This window comes from Salvelinus alpinus, chromosome 7 (genome assembly GCF_045679555.1).
Source record: "Salvelinus alpinus chromosome 7, SLU_Salpinus.1, whole genome shotgun sequence".
In the NCBI taxonomy this organism is placed as follows: Eukaryota; Metazoa; Chordata; class Actinopteri; order Salmoniformes; family Salmonidae; genus Salvelinus; species Salvelinus alpinus.
In genome coordinates, this window is record NC_092092.1 from 54319018 (window position 1) to 54339593 (window position 20576).

General features: G+C 45.6%; 1 protein-coding gene and 1 pseudogene across 2 annotated transcripts in view; both read left to right on the top strand.

Moving 5' to 3' along the window:
* Nucleotides 1-11906, top strand: part of LOC139581212 (P2X purinoceptor 3-like) — a 14741-nt gene extending 2835 nt beyond the window's left edge. Inside the window, exons 5-12 of one of the 2 annotated variants that reach the window (XM_071410730.1) lie at nt 9288-9378; nt 9560-9637; nt 9817-9904; nt 10211-10347; nt 10495-10600; nt 10695-10760; nt 10910-10987; nt 11318-11906. In XM_071410730.1, coding sequence (XP_071266831.1) covers nt 9288-9378; nt 9560-9637; nt 9817-9904; nt 10211-10347; nt 10495-10600; nt 10695-10760; nt 10910-10987; nt 11318-11443 — 770 coding nt within the window. In that variant the 3' untranslated portion in view covers nt 11444-11906. Of the gene's footprint in view, nt 1-9287; nt 9379-9559; nt 9638-9816; nt 9959-10210; nt 10348-10494; nt 10601-10694; nt 10761-10909; nt 10988-11317 lie in introns of both variants that reach the window. The other variant, XM_071410729.1, reaches the window with a different exon arrangement.
* Nucleotides 11523-20576, top strand: part of LOC139581890 (cell cycle checkpoint control protein RAD9A-like) — an 11663-nt pseudogene continuing 2609 nt past the window's right edge.

Below are 20576 nucleotides of genomic sequence, written 5' to 3' on the forward strand. Positions count from 1 at the left end.
TCTCTGTCTTTCTCTCTCTCTCTGTCTTTTTCTCTCTCTCTCTCTCTCTCTCTCTCTCTCTCTCTCTCTCTCTCTCTCTCTCTCTCTCTCTCTCTCTCTCTCTCTCTCTCTCTCTCTCTCTCTCTCTCTCTCTCTCTCTCTCTCTCTCTCTCTCTCTCTCTCTCTCTCTCTCTCTCTCTCTCTCTCTCTCTCTAGCTCTCTTTCTCTCTCTAGCTCTCTCTCTCTCTCTCTCTCTCTCTCTCTCTCTCTCTCTCTCTCTCTCTCTCTCTCTCTCTCTCTCTCTCTCTCTCTCTCTCTCTAGCTCTCTTTCTCTCTCTAGCTCTCTCTCTCTCTCTTTCTCTCTCTCTTTCTCTCTCTCTCTCGCTCTCTCTCTCTCTCCCTCAATTCAATTCAATTCAAGGGGCTTTATTGGCATGGGAAACATATGTTAACATTGCCAAAGCAAGTGAAGTAGATAATATACAAAAGTGAAATAAACAAAAATGGACAGTGAGTGTAAACATTACACTCACAGAAGTTCCAAACGAATAAAGACATTACAAATGTCATATTATGTATATATATATATATATATATATTTATATGTTGTAACGATGTGCAAATGGTTAAAGTACAAAAGGGAAAATAAATCAACATAAATATGGGTTGTATTTACAATGGTGTTTGTTCTTCACTGGTTGCCCTTTTCTTGTGGCAACAGGTCACAAATCTTGCTGCTCTGATGGTACACTGTGGTATTTCACCCAGTAGATATGGGAGTTTATCAAAATCGCGTTTGTTTTCGAATTCTTTGTGGATCTGTGTAATCTGAGGGAAATATGTGTCTCTAATATGGTCATACATTTGGCAGGAGGTTAGGAAGTACAGCTCAGTTTCCACCTCATTTTGTGGGCAGTGTGCACATAGCCTGTCTTCTCTTGAGAGCCAGGTCTGCCTATGGCGGCATTTCTCAATAGCAAGGCTATGCTCACTGAGTATGTACATAGTCAAAGCTTTCCTTAAGTTTTGGTCAGGTATTCTGACACTGTGTACTCTCTGTTTAGGGCCAAATAGCATTCTAGTTTGCTCTATTTTTTGTTAATTCTTTCCAATGTGTCAAGTAATTATCTTTTGGTTTTTTCATGATTTGGTTGGGTCTAATTGTGTTGCTGTCCTGAGGCTCTGTGGGGTCTGTTTGTGTTTGTGAACAGAGCCCCAGGACCAGCTTGCTTAGGGGACTCTTCTCCAGGTTCATCTTTCTGTAGGTGATGGCTTTGTTATGGAAGGTTTGGGAATCGCTTCCTTTTAGGTGGTTGTATAATTTAACGTATTTTTTCTGGATTTTGATAATTAGCGGGTATCGGCCTAATTCTGCTCTGCATGCATTATTTGGTGTTTTACGTTGTACACAGAGGATATTTTTGCATAATTCTGCATGCAGTCTCAATTTGGTGTTTGTCCCATTTTGTGAATTCTTGGTTGGTGAGCGGACCCCAGACCTCACAACCATAAAGGGCAATGGGTTCTATAACTGATTCAAGTATTTTTAGCCAGATCCTAATTGGTATATCGAATTTTATGTTCCTTTTGATGGCATAGAATGCCCTTCTTGCCTTGTCTCTCAGATCGTTCACAGCTTTGTGGAAGTTACCTGTGGTGCTGATGTTTAGGCCGAGGTATGTATAGTTTTTTGTGTGCTCTAGGGCAACGGTGTCTAGATGGAATTTGTTTTTGTGGTCCTGGCGAATGGACCTTTTTTGGAACACCATTATTTTGGTCTTACTGAGATTTACTGTCAGGGCCCAGGTCTGGCAGAATCTATGCAGAAGATCTAGGTGCTGCTGTAGGCCCTCCTTGGTTGGTTACAGAAGCACCAGATCATCAGCAAACAGTATACACTTGACTTCAGATTCTAGTAGGGTGAGGCCGGGTGCTGCAGACTGTTCTAGTGCCCTCGCCAATTCGTTAATTAACGTGTGCCTATTTTAACCGCACACTTGTTGTTTGTGTACATGGATTTTATAATGTTTTATGTTTTCCCCCAACACCACTTTCCATCAGTTTGTATTGCAGACCCTCATGCCAAATTGAGTCAAAGGCTTTTTTGAAATCAACAAAGCATGAGAAGACTTTACCTTTGTTTTGGTTAGTTTGTTTGTCATTTAGGATGTGCCGGGTGAATACGTGGTCTGTTGTACGATAATTAGGTAAAAAAACTATTTGACATTTGCTCAGTACATTGTTTTCACTGAGGAAAGGTACGAGTCTGCTGTTAATGATAATGCAGAGGATTTTCCCAAGATTGCTGTTGACGCATATCCCACGGTAATTATTGGGGTCAAATTTGTCTCCACTTTCGTGGATTGGGGTGATCAGTCCTTGGTTCCAAATATTGGGGAAGATGCCAGAGCTAAGGATGATGTTAAAGAGTTTTAGTTTAGCCAATTGGGATTTGTTGTCTGTATATTTTATCATTTCATTGAGGATACCATCAACACCACAGGCCTTTTTGGGTTGGAGGATTTTTATTTTGTCCTGTAGTTCATTCAAGGTAATTGGACAATACAATGGGTTCTGGTAGTCTTTAATAGTTGCTTCTAAGATTTGTATTTGATCATGTATATGCTTTTGCTGTTTGTTCTTTGTTATAGAGCCAAAAAAGATTGGAGAAGTGGTTTACCCATACATCTCCATTTTGGATCGATAATTCTTCATGTTGTTGTTTGTTTAGTGTTTCTAATTTTCCCAGAAGAGGTTAGAGTCTATGGATTCTTCAATTACATTGAGCTGATTTCTGATGTGCTGTTCCTTCTTTTTCCATGGTGTATTTCTGTATTGTTTTAGTGATTCACCATAGTGAAGTTGTAGACTCGGGTTTTATGGGTCTCTATGTTTTTGGTTGGACAGGTTTCTCAATTTCTTTCTTAGAGTTTTGCATTCTTCATCAAACCATTTGTCATTGTTGTTCATTTTCTTCGGTTTTCTGTTTGTAATTTTTAGATTTGATTAAAAAATATATATATATATTTCACCTTTATTTAACCAGTTCTCATTTGCAACTGCGACCTGGCCAAGATAAAGCATAGCAATTCGACATATACAACAACACAGAGTTACACATGGAATTAACAAAACATAGTCAATAATACAGTAGAACAAAAGAAAACAAAAAGTCTATATACAGTGAGTGCAAATGAGGTAAGATAAGGGAGTTAAGGCAATAAATAGGCCATGGTGGTGAAGTAATTACAATATAGCAATTAAACACTGGAATGATAGATGTGCAGAAGATGAATGTGCAAGTAGAGATACTGGGGTGCAAAGGAGCAAGATAAATAAATATATACAGTATGGGGATGAGGTAGGTAGATAGATGGGCTGTTTACAGATGGGCTATGTACAGGTGCAGTGATCTGTGAGCTGCTCTGACAGCTGGTGCTTAAAGCTAGTGAGGGAGATATGAGTCTCCAGCTTCAGAGATTTTTGCAGTTCGTTCCAGTCATTGGCAGCAGAGAACTGGAAGGAAAGACGACCAAAGGAAGAATTGGCTTTGGGGATGACCAATGAGATATACCTGCTGGAGCGGGTGCTACGAGTGGGTGCTGCTATGGTGACCAGTGAGCTGAGATAAGGCGGGGCTTTACCTAGCAGAGACTTGTAGATGACCTGTAGCCAGTGGGTTTGGCGACGAGTATGAAGCGAGGGCCAACCAACGAGAGCGTACAGGTCGCAATGGTGGGTAGTGTATGGGGCTTTGGTGACAAAACGGATGGCACTGTGATAGACTGCATCCAGTTTGTTGAATAGAGTGTTGGAGGCTATTTTATAGATGACATCACCGAAGTCAAGGATCGGTAGGATGGTCAGTTTTACGAGGGTATGTTTGGCAGCATGAGTGAAGGATGCTTTGTTGCGATATAGGAAGCCAATTCTAGATTTCATTTTGGATTGGAGATGCTTAATGTGAGTCTGGAAGGAGATTTTACAGTCTAACCAGACACCTAGGTATTTGTAGTTGTCCACGTATTCTAAGAGCCGTCCAGAGTAGTGATGCTGGACGGGCGAGCAGGTGCGGGCAGTGATCAGTTGAATAGCATGCATTTAGTTTTACTTGCGTTTAAGAGCAGTTGGAGGCCACGGAAGGAGAGTTGTATGGCATTGAAGCTCGTCTGGAGGTTAGTTAACACAGTGTCCAAAGAGGGGCCAGAAGGATACAGAATGGTGTCGTCTGCGTAGAGGTGTATCAGAGAATCACCAACAGCAAGAGCAACATCATTGATGTATACAGAGAAGAGAGTCGGCCCGATGATTGAACCCTGTGGCACCCCCATAGAGACTGCCAGAGGTCCGGACAACAGGCCCTCCGATTTGACACACTGAACTCTATCAGAGAAGTAGTTGGTAAACCAGGCGAGGCAATCATTTGAGAAACCAAGGCTGTCGAGTCTGCCAATAAGAATGTGGTGATTGACAGAGTCGAAAGCCTTGGCCAGGTCGATGAAGACGGCTGCACAGTAATATCTCTTAACGATGGCGGTTATGATGTCGCTTAGGACCTTGAGCATGGTGAGGTGCACCCACGACCAGCTCTGAGGGATTCGAAATGGTCGGTAATCTGTTTGTTAACTTGGCTTTCAAAGACCTTAGAAAGACAGGGTAGGATAGATATAGGTCTTGAGCAGTTTGGGTCTAGAGTGTCTCCCCTTTGAAGAGGGGGATGACCGCGGCAGCTTTCCAATCTTTGGGAATCTCAGACGATACAAAAGAGAGGTTGAACAGGCTAGTAATAGGGGTTGCAACAATTTTGGTAGATAATTTTAGAAAGAAAGGGTCCAGATTGTCTAGCCCGGCTGATTTGTAGGGGTCCAGATTTTGCCGCTCTTTCAGAACATCAGCTATCTGGATTTGGGTAAAGGAGAAATGGTGGGGGCTTTGGCGGGTTGCTGTGGAGGGTGCCGGGCAGTTGACCGGAGTAGGGGTAGCCAGGTGGGAAGCATGGCCAGCCGTAGAGAAATGCTTATTGAAATTCTCAATTATAGTGGATTTATCAGTGGTGACAGTGTTTCTTAACCTCAGTGCAGTGGGCAGCTGGGAAGAGGTGATCTTATTCTCCATGGACTTTAGTGTCCCAGAACTTTTTTGAGTTAGTACTACAGGATGCAAATTTCTGTTTGAAAAAGCTAGCCTTAGCTTTCCTAACTGCCTGTGTATATTTGTTCCTAACTTCCCTGAAAAGTTGCATATCACGGGGGCTATTCGATGCTAATGCAGAACGCCACAGGATGTTTTGTGCTGGTCAAGGGCAGACGGGTCTGGAGTGAACCAAGGACTATATCTATTCCTAGTTCTACATTTTTTGAATGGGGCATGCTTATTTAAGATGGTGAGGAAGGCACTTTTAAAGAATAGCCAGGCATCATCTACTGACAGGATGAGGTCAATGTCATTCCAGGATACCCCGGCCAGGTCGATTAGAAAGGCCTGCTCGCAGAAGTGTTTTAGGGAGCGTTTGACAAATCAAATCAAATTTTATTTGTCACATACACATGGTTAGCAGATGTTAATGCGAGTGTAGCGAAATGCTTGTGCTTCTAGTTCCGACAATGCAGTAATAACCAACAAGTAATCTAACCTAACAATTCCACAACTACTACCTTATACACACAAGTGTAAAGGGATAAAGAATATGTACATAAAGATATATGAATGAGTGATGGTACAAAACGGCATAGGCAAGATCAGTAGATGGTATAGAGTACAGTATATACATATGAGATGGGTAATGTAGGGTATGTAAACAAAGTGGCATAGTTTAAAGTGGCTAGTGATACATGTATTACATATTGACTTGTTTATTGTTTACTCCATGGGTAACTCTGTGTTGTTGTCTGTTCACACTGCTATGCTTTATCTTGGCCAGGTCGCAGTTGCAAATGAGAACTTCTCAACTAGCCTACCTGGTTAAATAAAGGTGAAATTAAAAAATTAAAAAAATAAAGATGGCAAGATGCAGTAGATGATATAGAGTACCATATATGCAGACCTCACTACCCTCTGGAGAGCCTTACGGTTGTGGGCGGAGCAGTTGCCGTACCAGGCGGTGATACAGCCCGACAGGATGTTCTCGATTGTGCATCTGTAGAAGTTTGTGAGTGCTTTTGGTGACAAGCCGAATTTCTTCAGCCTCCTGAGGTTGAAGAGGCGCTGCTGCGCCTTCTTCACAACGCTGTCTGTGTGGGTTGACCAATTCAGTTTGTCCGTGATGTGTACACCGAGGAACTTAAAACTTTCCACCTTCTCCACTACTGTCCCGTCGATGTGGATAGGGGGGTGCTTCCTCTGCTGTTTCCTGAAGTCCACAATCATCTCCTTTGTTTTGTTGACGTTGTAGGCCGTCTCGTCGTTGTTGGTAATCAAGCCTACCACTGTAGTGTCGTCCGCCACCTTGATGATTGAGTTGGGTGCGTGCATGGCCACGTAGTCGTGGGTGAACAGGGAGTACAGGAGAGGGCTCAGAACGCACCCTTGTGGGGCCCCGGTGTTGAGGATCAGCGGGGTGGAGATGTTGTTACCTACCCTCACCACCTGGGGGCGGCCCGTCAGGAAGTCCAGGACCCAGTTGCACAGGGCGGGGTCGAGACCCAGGGTCTCGAGCTTGATGACGAGTTTGGAGGGTACTATGGTGTTAAATGCTGAGCTGTAGTCGATGAACAGCATTTTCACATAGGTATTCCTCTTGTCCAGATGGGTTAGGGCAGTGTGCAGTGTGGTTGCGATTGCGTCGTCTGTGGACCTATTGGGTCGGTAAGCAAATTGGAGTGGGTCTAGGGTGTCAGGTAGGGTGGAGGTGATATGGTCCTTGATGAGGGGTGGTCGTTTGGTCGCAGACCCATTACGGATGCAGGCAATGAGGCAGTGATCGCTGAGATCTTGATTGAAAACAGCAGAGGTGTATTTGGAGGGCGAGTTAGTTAGGATGACATCTATGAGGGTTCCCGTGTTTACAGATTTGGAGTTGTACCTGGTAGGCTCATTGATAATTTGTGTGAGATTGAGGGCATCAAGCTTGGATTGTAGGATGGCCGGGGTGTTAAGCATGTCCCAGTTTAGGTCACCTAGTAGCACAAGCTCAGAAGATAGATGGGGGGCAATCAATTCACATATGGTATCGAGGGCACAGCTCGGGGCAGAGGGAGGTCTATAGCAAGCGGCAACAGTGAGAGACTTGTTTCTGGAAAGGTGAATTTTTAGAAGTAGAAGCTCAAATTGTTTGGGTACATACTCTGATAGTAATACAGAACTCTGCAGGCTATCTTTGCAGTAGATTGCAACACCGCCCCCTTTGGCAGTTCTATCTTGGCGGAAAATGTTAGCGATGGAGATTTCAGGGTTTTTGGTGGTTTTCCTAAGCCAGGATTCAGACACGGCTAAGACATCCGGGTTGGCAGAGTGTGCTAAAGCAGTGAGTAAAACAAACTTAGGCTTCTAATGTTAACATGCATGAAACCAAAGCTTTTACGGTTACAGAAGTCAACAAATGAGAGCACCTGGGGAGTGGGAGTGGAGCTAGGCACTGCAGGACCTGGATTAACCTCTACATCACCAGAGGAACAGAGGAGAAGTAGGATAAGGGTACGGCGAAATGCTATACGAACTGGCCGTCTAGCACGTTCGGAACAGAGAGTAAAAGGAGCAGGTTTCTGGGCACGATAGCATAGATTCAAGGCATAGTGTACAGACAAAGGTAAGGTAGGATGTGAGTACATTGGAGGTAAACCTAGGCATTGAGTAATGATGAGAGAGATATAGTCTCTAGAGACGTTTAAACCAGGTGATGTCATCGCATATGTAGGAGGTGGGACAACATGGTTGGTTAAAGCATATTGAGCAGGGCTAGAGGCTCTACAGTGAAATAAGACAGTAATCACTAACCAGGACAGTAATGGACAAGGCATATTGATATTAGAGAGAGGCATGCGTAGCCAAGTGAACATATGGGTCCAGTGAGTGGTTCGACTGACTGGGGACACGGCGATTCAGACAGTTAGCAGGCCGATGCTAACACGCTAACAGTTAGTAGGCCGGGGCTAAACAAGCTAGCAGTTAGCAGGCCGGGGCTGGCAAGCTAGCAGTTAGCAGACCGGGGCTGGCAAGCTAGCAGTTAGCAGACCGGGGCTAGAAAGTTAGCCTTTGGGGGACTTCGCGATGGGGGTAAGTCTGTTTTTGCCTCTTTGTGCGGTGATGTCGATAGACCAGTCGTGGAATTAGTAGGGTTCCAAGTAGCTCTAGGCAGCTAGCAGGCCTAGCAGGTTAGCAGAATGGGCCTTCAGCGGGCGTCGCGCCTGAGGGGCCTGTTGGAATCCTCGGGCAGATTATGTCGGTATTCCAGTCGTAGAGGATCGGCGGGGTTCCGTGCCCCGTACCGGCAGTAAAAGGGGTCCGGATATTGTAGCCCAGGAGTGGGCTTTGGTGGAAGCACAGGAGCCCTGTCCGGGCTAGCTTCAGGCTAATTGGTGCTTGCTCCGGGATGGAAACGCTAGCCAGGAGTGGTCACCCGGGATTGCGGTTAGCTAGTTGCGAAGATCCAGATGAAAATGTTCAGAGTTTGCGGTAGGAATCGGGGGATATGGAGAGAAATAGGTCCGTTATGCTCTGGTTTGAGTCACGTTGTTCGAACTGGTGAGCGCTTTCCGAGCTAAAGGTTAGCTGATGACCGCTAGCAATGGTTTGCTAACTGATAGCTAGTAGGTAGTTAGCTGGCTAGCTTCAGTTGAGGGATTCCAGATCCGAAGTAAATAGAAAGACTTTAGAAAAAAAGCAGATCCACGCCACATTGGGTGAGGCGGGTTGCAGGAGAGTATTTAGAAGTTGAGGTTTTCCGCTTGGGGTTGCTCATCTGTGGGGTTATATAATGAAGTGGTCTGGTCTGACCCACTCGGGGTGGGGAGAGTATGGAAACGGTGAGTTTCAACTCTTTCCTCTTCTTGCTTTCTCCACCATTCCCCTGCTGGGACTCCATTGATCCATCCTCTCCTCTCCTCCCCTCTCTCTCTCTCTCTCTCTCTCTCTCTCTCTCTCTCTCTCTCTCTCTCTCTCTCTTTCTCTCTCTCTCTCTCTCTCTCTCTCTCTCTCTCTCTCTCTCTCGCTCTCTCACTCGCTCTCTCTCCTTCTGTCTCTCTCGCTCTTTCTCCTTCTCTCTCTCTCTCTCTCTCTCTCTCTCTCACTCACTCACTCACTCACTCACTCATGCTTTCTCTCTCTGTCTCTCTCTCTCTTTCTCTTTCTCTCTCTATCTCTCTCCTCCACAGGAATAATAACCGGTGCCTGTGTGAACTCCTCTGAAGGAGGCCGCTGTGAGATGGAGGGTTGGTGCCCTGCTGAGAATGACAAAGTCATAATGTAAGACCTCTCTTTCATTTTCTCTTTCTCTCTTTCTCTCTCAGGCTCTGTCTCATAAAGAAAGCTGCTTCATATAGACCATAATATCATGAACATATGACATGTCATGTTTACAACTTGTGCATCCCACCTACCTAAGTCTTTCTTCTCTCTCTCTTTTCTCTCCCTAACCCTTTCCCAGGCAACCAATGATGGAGGTGGAAAACTTCACCATCTTCATCAAGAACAGTATCCGCTTCCCTATGTTCAACGTCACCAGGTGAGTCCCACACACCTCTCATTTCTTGGGCTGTATTGGGGAAGACCTTTATGATGTTGTGCTCGAGTACTTTCAGGAGGTCTCACTCCAACTTTCTTGTCAAGGCGGTGCCCTCTCTTTTCTACCGAAGAAGGGGATTTGGCTCTATCACTCAAATGTATACCTTCTCTCTCCCACAGAGGGAACTTCCCGTCATCGCTGAATACAACTTATATCAGGAGCTGTACATATGACCCGGAGCACAACCGGCACTGTCCCATCTTCAAGGTGGGAGATGTGCTGCGCTATACTGGACAGAACTTCTCCACCATTGCTCAGACAGTGAGACTCATCTCCTCCCCTCTTCATCATCATCTCCTCTATCTCCATCTCTCTCCCCCGAAGGTCTCCCATCTTTCTTTTCTCTCCTCCCCCTCTCTCTTATATTCTGCTTTCTCAACCTCTCTCTTTCCCACTTCTCCCTCTCCATTTCATATATCTCCAGTCCCACCTGCTTGTCCCTACATTTCCTCTTCCCCCTCCTCACCTATCTGCCCTTCTCTTCTTTTCCCTCCCTCTGTCGCCCTCTATCAGGGTGGAGAGATCGGGATCAATATTGAATGGGAGTGTAATCTGGATGAGTCAGAAGAGAGATGTCAACCACATTACTCCTTTACGCGACTTGATGCTGTGTTTCAGAAGAACGCCATCTCTCAGGGATACAACTTCAGGTACTGTAACGTTCAAGAGACCCCCCCTCTTTCTTCCTCCTTCTCCCCATCCTCTTTCTTTTCTCCTCTCCATCCTTCTTACCCGCCCTCCTCTAGTTTTATTTCTGTGTTCAATGACACTGTCTCCCCCTCTCTCACCATCCACAGATTTGCCAAATATTACAAAACGGAGAATGGGATGAAGAATCGGACGGACTTCCGCACTCTCCACAAGGCCTACGCCATCCGCTTTGACATCCTGGTCACTGGGCTTGTGAGTGTGGATTAGGGTGTGTGTGCGTGTACCTGTTATCTGTGTACCTGTTATCTGTGTATTATACGGGATTCATCTGTCTTTGTCCTTTCAGGCAGGGAAGTTCAACACAGTTCCTACTCTGATCAACCTAGTGGCAGCCTTTACCTCTGTGGGACTGGTAAGGCTTCTGTACTCAGACTGTATGCTTTAAAAGGAGGTTATACAATACATTTTGAATGTTACCTCCATTAACCCTAGAATCGAGGCAAGTATTTCAGGATTTTTTAGGTCAACTTGTGTAACTGTCTTTGTTCTGATATGCTGCAGGGTACGGTCCTCTGTGATATCATCCTCCTGAACTTCCTGAAGGGGGCGGACCAATACAAGGCCAAGAAATTTGAAGAGGTTTTTTTTTATTACACAGATAAAAGCATATTATTTTTGTGTTATACTGTAAGTCATTTGTGTGTGGGAGAGAGGTGAAGAGCATCTCGAGACAGTCTTATTCTCTCTCTCTCTCTCTCTCTCTCTCTCTCTCTCTCTCTCTCTCTTCCTCTCTCTCTCTCTCTCTCTTCCTCTCTCTCTCTCTCTCGCTTCCTCTCTCTCTCTCTCTCGCTTCCTCTCTCTCTCTCTCTCTCTCGCTTCCTCTCTCTCTCTCTCTCTCTCTCTCGCTTCCTCTCTCTCTCTCTCTCGCTTCCTCTCTCTCTCTCTCTCTCTCTCGCTTCCTCTCCCTAGGTTTCTGAGTCACAGATACAGATATTACTCTCCCGAGAAAGTTGCAGCCAGCTGTCAGTCAAAGCAGAGGAGAAGATTTCAGATGACTCGGGAGCTGTCTCCCTTTACCTGGACCAGCAGCTTTGAGTGACAGTCCACTTCAACCAATCGGCAGAGAGGATCCTCCACCACTTCCTTATTTTATTAGCAGCTGTTGATAAGTCCCATGTTCATGTGAGGGAAGGTAACGATTTAGCGTCTGAGGAACTTTTTAAATGTTTAAAAAATATATATGTTTTAAGATCTTTTGGGGCAAACTATTTCTGAACTCTACTGTAGCTTAAAATAACTTTATAAACAGTTACATCAATATACATAAAAGCTCTGCCCTGGTCCCATTGCTTATGTACATATACTATGTAGTTCATATGTTACATTTACCTGGCCTCATCCCTTTCTTCATCTCTGTCTTGCTCTCATAACCTCCATTTGTGATGTTCTATAACGATGGGGGGGTTTAAAGGGGTATGAGAAGAGATGACGTGGTTCTATAATCATCTTGGACCCTCAAAAAACAACAGTAACCAGTAAATAAATGTGTCGGAATTGACTGAGTCGCGCCTGCTGTATTTTGTGTGTGTCTGTATCTGATTCTATTGCAATACACACCCAATATACACACACACATGCACTCACAAAACACACACACGCAAAACCTGTGCACTCCTCCTCCCACCACAGACCCATCACAGCACTAATAGATCAGCTTAATGAGCATCTTAAAAGGATACTTTGGGATTTTGGCATTTATCTACGTACTTGTGTGTCAGATGAACTCCTGGATACCATTTTAATGTCTCTGTGTCCAGGATGAAGGAAGTTAGAGGTCATTTTGTGAACCAATGCTAACTAGCGGTAGTGCAATGACTGGAAGTCTAGGTGGACCAGGTGGACAGGGGTGGTCTGCCAGTTACATGGACGACAACCCAACTTGGGAGGGGAGGAGGTTTCAACGGGTGGAATAGTGGAAAACAATATAAAATATCATGGTACAGCTATATGGACACTCAATCATCATGGTACAGCTATATGGACACTCAATCATCATGGTACTTTTAATGGTAAGTTTACAAACATATATTATGATAAATAGAATTGAAACTTGTGTCTCATTATGGTAAATGGGGAAATAAGTATAGCTAGTTATAATTGTTATGGCTTAGCAGATAATAAGAAAAGACGATCAGTATTTACCTGGCTAAAAGAGAAGGAATATAATATCTATTGTTTACAGGAAACTCATTCAACAATATTAGATGAAGTTATACTTCTCCCATGGGCAAAGACACTCAAAAGGGATGACGATATTAATGAACAATAATAATTTGCACAATTTGCACATTCGGATCATAATAAATATCGTTATTACTGACCTAAAACAGGGAATTTTTATTCGGATTAAATGTCAGGAATTGTGAAAAACTGAGTTTAAATGTATTTGGCTAAGGTGTATGTAAACTTCTGACTTCAGCTGTAATCATTTATTTACCCTAAAAGCAATACAAGACTCTGTTATTATTGTGGGAGATTATAATATGGTTTTAAATACCTCAATGAGATACAGTGAATTATAAGTGAAAAAGTCTGTCTGTAAACAATTGTTGGAAAAATTACTTGTGTCTTGCACAAAGTAGATGTCCTAACCGACTTGCCAAAACTATAGTTAGGCTGGGGGCAGTATTGAGTGGCTTGGATGAATAAGCTGCCCAGAGTAAACTGCCTGCTCCTCAGTCCCAGATGCTAATATATGCATATTATTAGTATATTTGGATAGACAACACTCTGAAGTTTCTAAAACTGTTTGAATGATGTCTGTGAGTATAACAGAACTCATATGGCAGGCAAACACCTGAGAAAAAATCTAACCAGGAAGTGGGAAATCTGAGGTTGGTCGATTTTCAACTCAGTCCCTATTGAAGATACAGTGAGATATTGGTCATGTTGCACTTCCTAAGGCTCCCACTAGATGCCAACCGTCTTTAGAAACTTGTTTGAGGCTTCTACTGGAAAGGGGGGCTGAATGAGAGGGGATTGAGTCAGAGGTCTGGCAGAGTGCCAGGAGCTGGTCACGCGCATTCACATGAGAGGTAGCTCCAGTTCCATTTGCTTTTTCTGAAGACAAAGGAATTCTCCAGGGTTGGAACATTATTGAAGATTTATGTAAAAAGAAATCCTAAAGATTGATTCTATACATCGTTTGACATGTTTCTATGGACTGTAACGGAACTTTTGGACATTTCGTCTGCAACTAGTGAACGCGCTTCGTCAGTTTGGATTTGTTTACCAAACGCGCTAACAAAAGTAAAAGTTATCGAACAAATCAAACATTTATTGTGGAACTGGGATTCCCGGCAGTGCATTCTGATGAAGATCATCAAAGGTAAGTGAATATTTATAATGTTATTTCTGACTTCTGTTGACTGCACAATATGGCGGATATCTTTTTGTCTTGATTGGGTTCTGAGCGCTGACCTCAGATTATTGCATGGTTTGCTTTTTCCGAAAAGCTTTTTTGAAATCTGACACAGCGGTTGCATTAAGGAGAAGTGGATCTAAAATTCCATGTATAACACTTGAATCTTTGATCAACGTTTATTATGAGTATTTCTGGAAATTGATGTTGCTCTCTGCAAAATCACCGGATGTTTTTGGAACTACTGAACATAACGCGCCAATGTATACTGAGATTTTTTTTATATAAATATGAACTTTACCGAACAAAACATACATGTATTGTGTAACATGAAATCCTATGAGTGTCATCTTTTTATTTATTTATTTTTTATTTAACCTTTATTTAACCAGGTAGGCAAATTGAGAACACGTTCTCATTTACAATTGCGACCTGGCCAAGATAAAGCAAAGCAGTTCGACACATACAACAACACATAGTTACACATGGAGTAAAACAAACATATAGTCAATGATACAGTGAAAAAAAATAAGTCTATATACAATGTGAGCAAGTGAGGTGAGATAAGGGAGGTGAAGGCAAACAAATATATGTATAAATAAATAAAAATATAAAAAGGCCATGGTGGCGAAGTAAATACAACACAGCAAGTAAAATAAAAACTAAAAACACTGGAATGGTTGGTTTGCAGTGGAAGAAAGCGCAAAGTAGAGACAGAAATAATGGGGTGCAAAGGAGCAAAATAAATAAATAAATACAGTAGGTAAAGAGGTAGTTGTTTGGGCTAAATTATAGATGGGCTATGTACAGGTGCAGTAATCTATGAGCTGCTCTGACAGCTGGTGCTTAAAGCTAGTGAGGGAGATAAGTGTTTCCAGTTTCAGAGATTTTTGTAGTTCGTTCCAGTCATTGGCAGCAGAGAACTGGAAGGAGAGGCGGCCAAAGGAAGAATTGGTTTTGGGGGTGACCAGAGAGATAAACCTGCTGGAGCGCGTGCTACAGGTAGGTGTTGCTATGGTGACCAGCGAGCTGAGATAAGGGGGGACTTTACCTAGCAGGGTCTTGTAGATGACCTGGAACCAGTGGGTTTGGCGACGAGTATGAAGCGAGGGCCAGCCAACGAGAGTGTACAGGTCGCAGTGGTGGGTAGTATATGGAGCTTTGGTGACAAAACGGATGGCACTGTGATAGACTGCATCCAATTTATTGAGTAGGGTTTTGGAGGCTATTTTGTAAATGACATCACCGAAGTCGAGGATTGGTAGGATGGTCAGTTTTACAAGGGTATGTTTGGCAGCATGAGTGAAGGATGCTTTGTTGCGGAATAGGAAGCCAATTCTAGATCTAACTTTGGATTGGAGATGTTTGATGTGAGTCTGGAAGGAGAGTTTACAGTCTAACCAGACACCTAGGTATTTGTAGTTGTCCACATATTCTAAGTCAGAGCCGTCCAGAGTAGTGATGTTGGACAGGCGGGCAGGTGCAGGCAGCGATCGGTTGAAGAGCATGCATTTAGTTTTACTTGTATTTAAGAGCAATTGGAGGCCACGGAAGGAGAGTTGTATGGCATTGAAGCTCGCCTGGAGGGTTGTTAACACAGTGTCAAAAGAAGGACCAGAAGTATACAGAATAGTGTCGTCTGCGTAGAGGTGGATCAGAGAATCACCAGCAGCAAGAGCGACATCATTGATGTATACAGAGAAGAGAGTCGGTCCAAGAATTGAACCCTGTGGCACCCCCATGGAGACTGCCAGAGGCCCGGACAACAGACCCTCCGATTTGACACACTGAACTCGATCAGAGAAGTAGTTGGTGAACCAGGCGAGGCAATCATTAGAGAAACCAAGGCTGTCGAGTCTGCCGATGAGGATGTGGTGATTGACAGAGTCAAAAGCCTTGGCCAGGTCAATGAATACGGCTGCACAGTATTGTTTCCTATCGATGGCGGTTAAGATATCGTTTATGACCTTGAGCGTGGCTGAGGTGCACCCATGACCAGCTCTGAAACCAGATTGCATAGCGGAGAAGGTATGGTGGGATTCGAAATGGTCGGTAATCTGTTTGTTGACTTGGCTTTCGAAGACCTTAGAAAGGCAGGGTAGGATAGATTTTACATTTACATTTAAGTCATTTAGCAGACGCTCTTATCCAGAGCGACTTACAAATTTGTGCATTCACCTTATGATATCCAGTGGAACAACCACTTTACAATAGTGCATCTAACTCTTTTAAGGGGGAGGGGGGGGTTAGGAGGATTACTTTATCCTATCCTAGGTATTCCTTAAAGAGGTGGGGTTTCAGATGTCTCCGGAAGGTGGTGATTGACTCCGCTGACCTGGCGTCGTGAGGGAGTTTGTTCCACCATTGGGGTGCCAGAGCAGCGAACAGTTTTGACTGGGCTGAGCGGGAACTGTACTTCCTCAGAGGTAGGGAGGCGAGCAGGCCAGAGGTGGATGAACGCAATGCCCTTGTTTGGGTGTAGGGCCTGATCAGAGCCTGAAGGTACGGAGGTGCCGTTCCCCTCACAGCTCCGTAGGCAAGCACCATGGTCTTGTAGCGGATGCGAGCTTCAACTGGAAGCCAGTGGAGAGAGCGGAGGAGCGGGGTGACGTGAGAGAACTTGGGAAGGTTGAACACCAGACGGGCTGCGGCGTTCTGGATGAGTTGTAGGGGTTTAATGGCACAGGCAGGGAGCCCAGCCAACAGCGAGTTGCAGTAATCCAGACGGGAGATGACAAGTGCCTGGATTAGGACCTGCGCCGCTTCCTGTGTGAGGCAGGGTCGTACTCTGCGAATGTTGTAGAGCATGAACCTACAGGAACGGGTCACCGCCTTGATGTGAGTTGAGAACGACAGGGTGTTGTCCAGGATCACGCCAAGGTTCTTAGCGCTCTGGGAGGAGGACACAATGGAGTTGTCAACCGTGATGGCGAGATCATGGAACGGGCAGTCCTTCCCCGGGAGGAAGAGCAGCTCCGTCTTGCCGAGGTTCAGCTTGAGGTGGTGATCCGTCATCCACACTGATATGTCTGCCAGACATGCAGAGATGCGATTCGCCACCTGGTTATCAGAGGGGGGAAAGGAGAAGATTAATTGTGTGTCGTCTGCATAGCAATGATAGGAGAGGCCATGTGAGGATATGACAGAGCCAAGTGACTTGGTGTATAGCGAGAATAGGAGAGGGCCTAGAACAGAGCCCTGGGGGACACCAGTGGTGAGAGCACGTGGTGCGGAGACAGATTCTCGCCACGCCACCTGGTAGGAGCGACCTGTCAGGTAGGACGCAATCCAAGCGTGGGCCGCGCCGGAGATGCCCAGCTCGGAGAGGGTGGAGAGGAGGATCTGATGGTTCACAGTATCAAAGGCAGCCGATAGGTCTAGAAGGATGAGAGCAGAGGAGAGAGAGTTAGCTTTAGCAGTGCGGAGCGCCTCCGTGACACAGAGAAGAGCAGTCTCAGTTGAATGACTAGTCTTGAAACCTGACTGATTTGGATCAAGAAGGTCATTCTGAGAGAGATAGCAGGAGAGCTGGCCAAGGACGGCACGTTCAAGAGTTTTGGAGAGAAAAGAAAGAAGGGATACTGGTCTGTAGTTGTTGACATCGGAGGGATCGAGTGTAGGTTTTTTCAGAAGGGGTGCAACTCTCGCTCTCTTGAAGACGGAAGGGACGTAGCCAGCGGTCAAGGATGAGTTGATGAGCGAGGTGAGGTAAGGGAGAAGGTCTCCGGAAATGGTCTGGAGAAGAGAGGAGGGGATAGGGTCAAGCGGGCAGGTTGTTGGGCGGCCGGCCGTCACAAGACGCGAGATTTCATCTGGAGAGAGAGGGGAGAAAGAGGTCAACGCACAGGGTAGGGCAGTGTGAGCAGAACCAGCGGTGTCGTTTGACTTAGCAAACGAGGATCGGATGTCGTCGACCTTCTTTTCAAAATGGTTGACGAAGTCATCCGCAGAGAGGGAGGAGGGGGGAGGAGGGGGAGGAGGATTCAGGAGGGAGGAGAAGGTGGCAAAGAGCTTCCTAGGGTTAGAGGCAGATGCTTGGAATTTAGAGTGGTAGAAAGTGGCTTTAGCAGCAGAGACAGAAGAGGAGAATGTAGAGAGGAGGGAGTGAAAGGATGCCAGGTCCGCAGGGAGGCGAGTTTTCCTCCATTTCCGCTCGGCTGCCCGGAGCCCTGTTCTGTGAGCTCGCAGTGAGTCGTCGAGCCACGGAGCAGGAGGGGAGGACCGAGCCGGCCTGGAGGATAGGGGACATAGAGAGTCAAAGGATGCAGAAAGGGAGGAGAGGAGGGTTGAGGAGGCAGAATCAGGAGATAGGTTGGAGAAGGTTTGAGCAGAGGGAAGAGATGATAGGATGGAAGAGGAGAGAGTAGCGGGGGAGAGAGAGCGAAGGTTGGGACGGCGCGATACCATCCGAGTAGGGGCAGTGTGGGAAGTGTTAGATGAGAGCGAGAGGGAAAAGGATACAAGGTAGTGGTCGGAGACTTGGAGGGGAGTTGCAGTGAGATTAGTGGAAGAACAGCATCTAGTAAAGATGAGGTCAAGCGTATTGCCTGCCTTGTGAGTAGGGGGGGAAGGTGAGAGGGTGAGGTCAAAAGAGGAGAGGAGTGGAAAGAAGGAGGCAGAGAGGAATGAGTCAAAGGTAGACGTGGGGAGGTTAAAGTCACCCAGAACTGTGAGAGGTGAGCCATCCTCAGGAAAGGAACTTATCAGGGCGTCAAGCTCATTGATGAACTCTCCAAGGGAACCTGGAGGGCGATAAATTATAAGGATGTTAAGCTTGAAAGGGCTGGTAACTGTGACAGCATGGAATTCAAAGGAGGCAATAGACAGATGGGTCAGGGGAGAAAGAGAGAATGTCCACTTGGGAGAGATGAGGATCCCAGTGCCACCGCCCCGCTGACCAGAAGCTCTCGGGGTGTGCGAGAACACGTGGGCAGACGAGGCGAGAGCAGTAGGAGTAGCAGTGTTGTCAGTGGTAATCCATGTTTCCGTCAGTGCCAAGAAGTCGAGGGACTGGAGGGACGCATAGGCTGAGATGAACTCTGCCTTGTTGGCCGCAGATCGGCAGTTCCAGAGGCTGCCGGAGACCTGGAACTCCACGTGGGTCGTGCGCGCTGGAACCACCAGGTTAGAATGGCAGCGGCCACGCGGTGTGAAGCGTTTGTATGGTCTGTGCAGAGAGGAGAGAAGAGGGATAGACAGACACATAGTTGACAGGCTACAGAAGAGGCTACGCTAATGCAAAGGAGATTAGAATGACAAGTGGACTACACGTCTCGAATTTTCAGGAAGTTAAGCTTACGTTGCAAAAGTAAAATAAAATCTTATTGACTAAAATGATATAGTACTGCTGGCGGTGAAGTAGGCTGGCTAGCAGTGGCTGCGTTGTTGACTTTGTTTGAACGTGTAGCTGGCTAGGTAACCTCTAACTGGCTAGGTAACCTCGACAATTTCTCAAAACTACACAATTATCTTGGATACAAGGACAGCAAAGACAACTAAGTAGCTAGCTAACACTACGCTAATCAAGTCGTTCCGTTGTAATGTAAGTTGTAATGTGAGTTTCTACAGTGCTGCTATTCGGTAGAAGTTGGCTAGCTAGCAGTGTTAGCTAGCAGTGTTGACTAGGTAGGAGACGGCAGCGCAGCGCGGCGGACGAAAATAGCGGGCTAGTTAACCGAATAATTACTCTAACCAACTCTAAGCTACACAATTATTTTAGATACAAAGATAGCAAAGACAACTATGTAGCCAGCTAACACTACACTAATCAAGTCGTTCCGTTGTAATGTAATCGTTTCTCCAGTGCTGCTATGCTGCTATTCGGTGGCTAGCTGGCTAGCTAGCAGTGTTGACTACGTTACGTTACGAAAATAGCTGGCTAGTTAACCGAATAATTACTCTAACCAACTCTAAGCTACACAATTATCTTAGATACAAAGATAGCAAAGACAACTATGTAGCCAGCTAACACTACACTAATCAAGTCGTTCCGTTGTAATGTAATCGTTTCTCCAGTGCTGCTATGCTGCTATTCGGTGGCTACCTACACCTGTTGTATTCGGCGCATGTGACTAATAACATTTGATTTGATTTGAATTCTTGACACTCAAACCGGTGCTCCTGGCACCTACTACCATACCCCGTTCAAAAGCACATAAATCTTTTGTCTTGCCCATTCAGGTACACCATTCCCTGTGGACATGCTTTTCACTGCAAGATGGCCATCAATGTACAGAGACACATTGATTGTATCATAGAGAACTGATATATTTGTCATCTGTACTTAACCTCCCTCTCTCCCAGTGTGTGCAGACTGTGTTCAGGTCCCTGTCATCTCTGGAGAAGACAGTAGAGAAGTGTCACATTGAGCTGGATGGAAGAGCCTCACCTTCAGCCTGCAGTGCAAACATGGTACAGACTGGAAACATGCCGTTTAACCATAGAGAGTCAACCCCTTTAAACCTCTTCGCACCATTAGTTTTCCCCTAACTATGGCATATTGTGTGTGTGTGTGTGTGTGTGTGTGTGTGTGTGTGTGTGTGTGTGTGTGTGTGTGTGTGTGTGTGTGTGTGTGTGTGTGTGTGTGTGTGTGCGTGCGTGCGTGCGTGCGTGCGTGCGTGCGTGCGTGCGTGCGTGCGTGCGTGCGTGCGTGCGTGTGTGTGTGAGCCATAGGGCGGCTGAAGACACACAACCTGTCATTCCAGGACAGTGAGAGTCTGCAGGCCGTGTTTGATTAAGAGAGCCATGCTAACGTGCTTCGTGCCCCAGCCCTGGTCAGCACATTTCTCTCTCTCTCCTTCTCTCTCT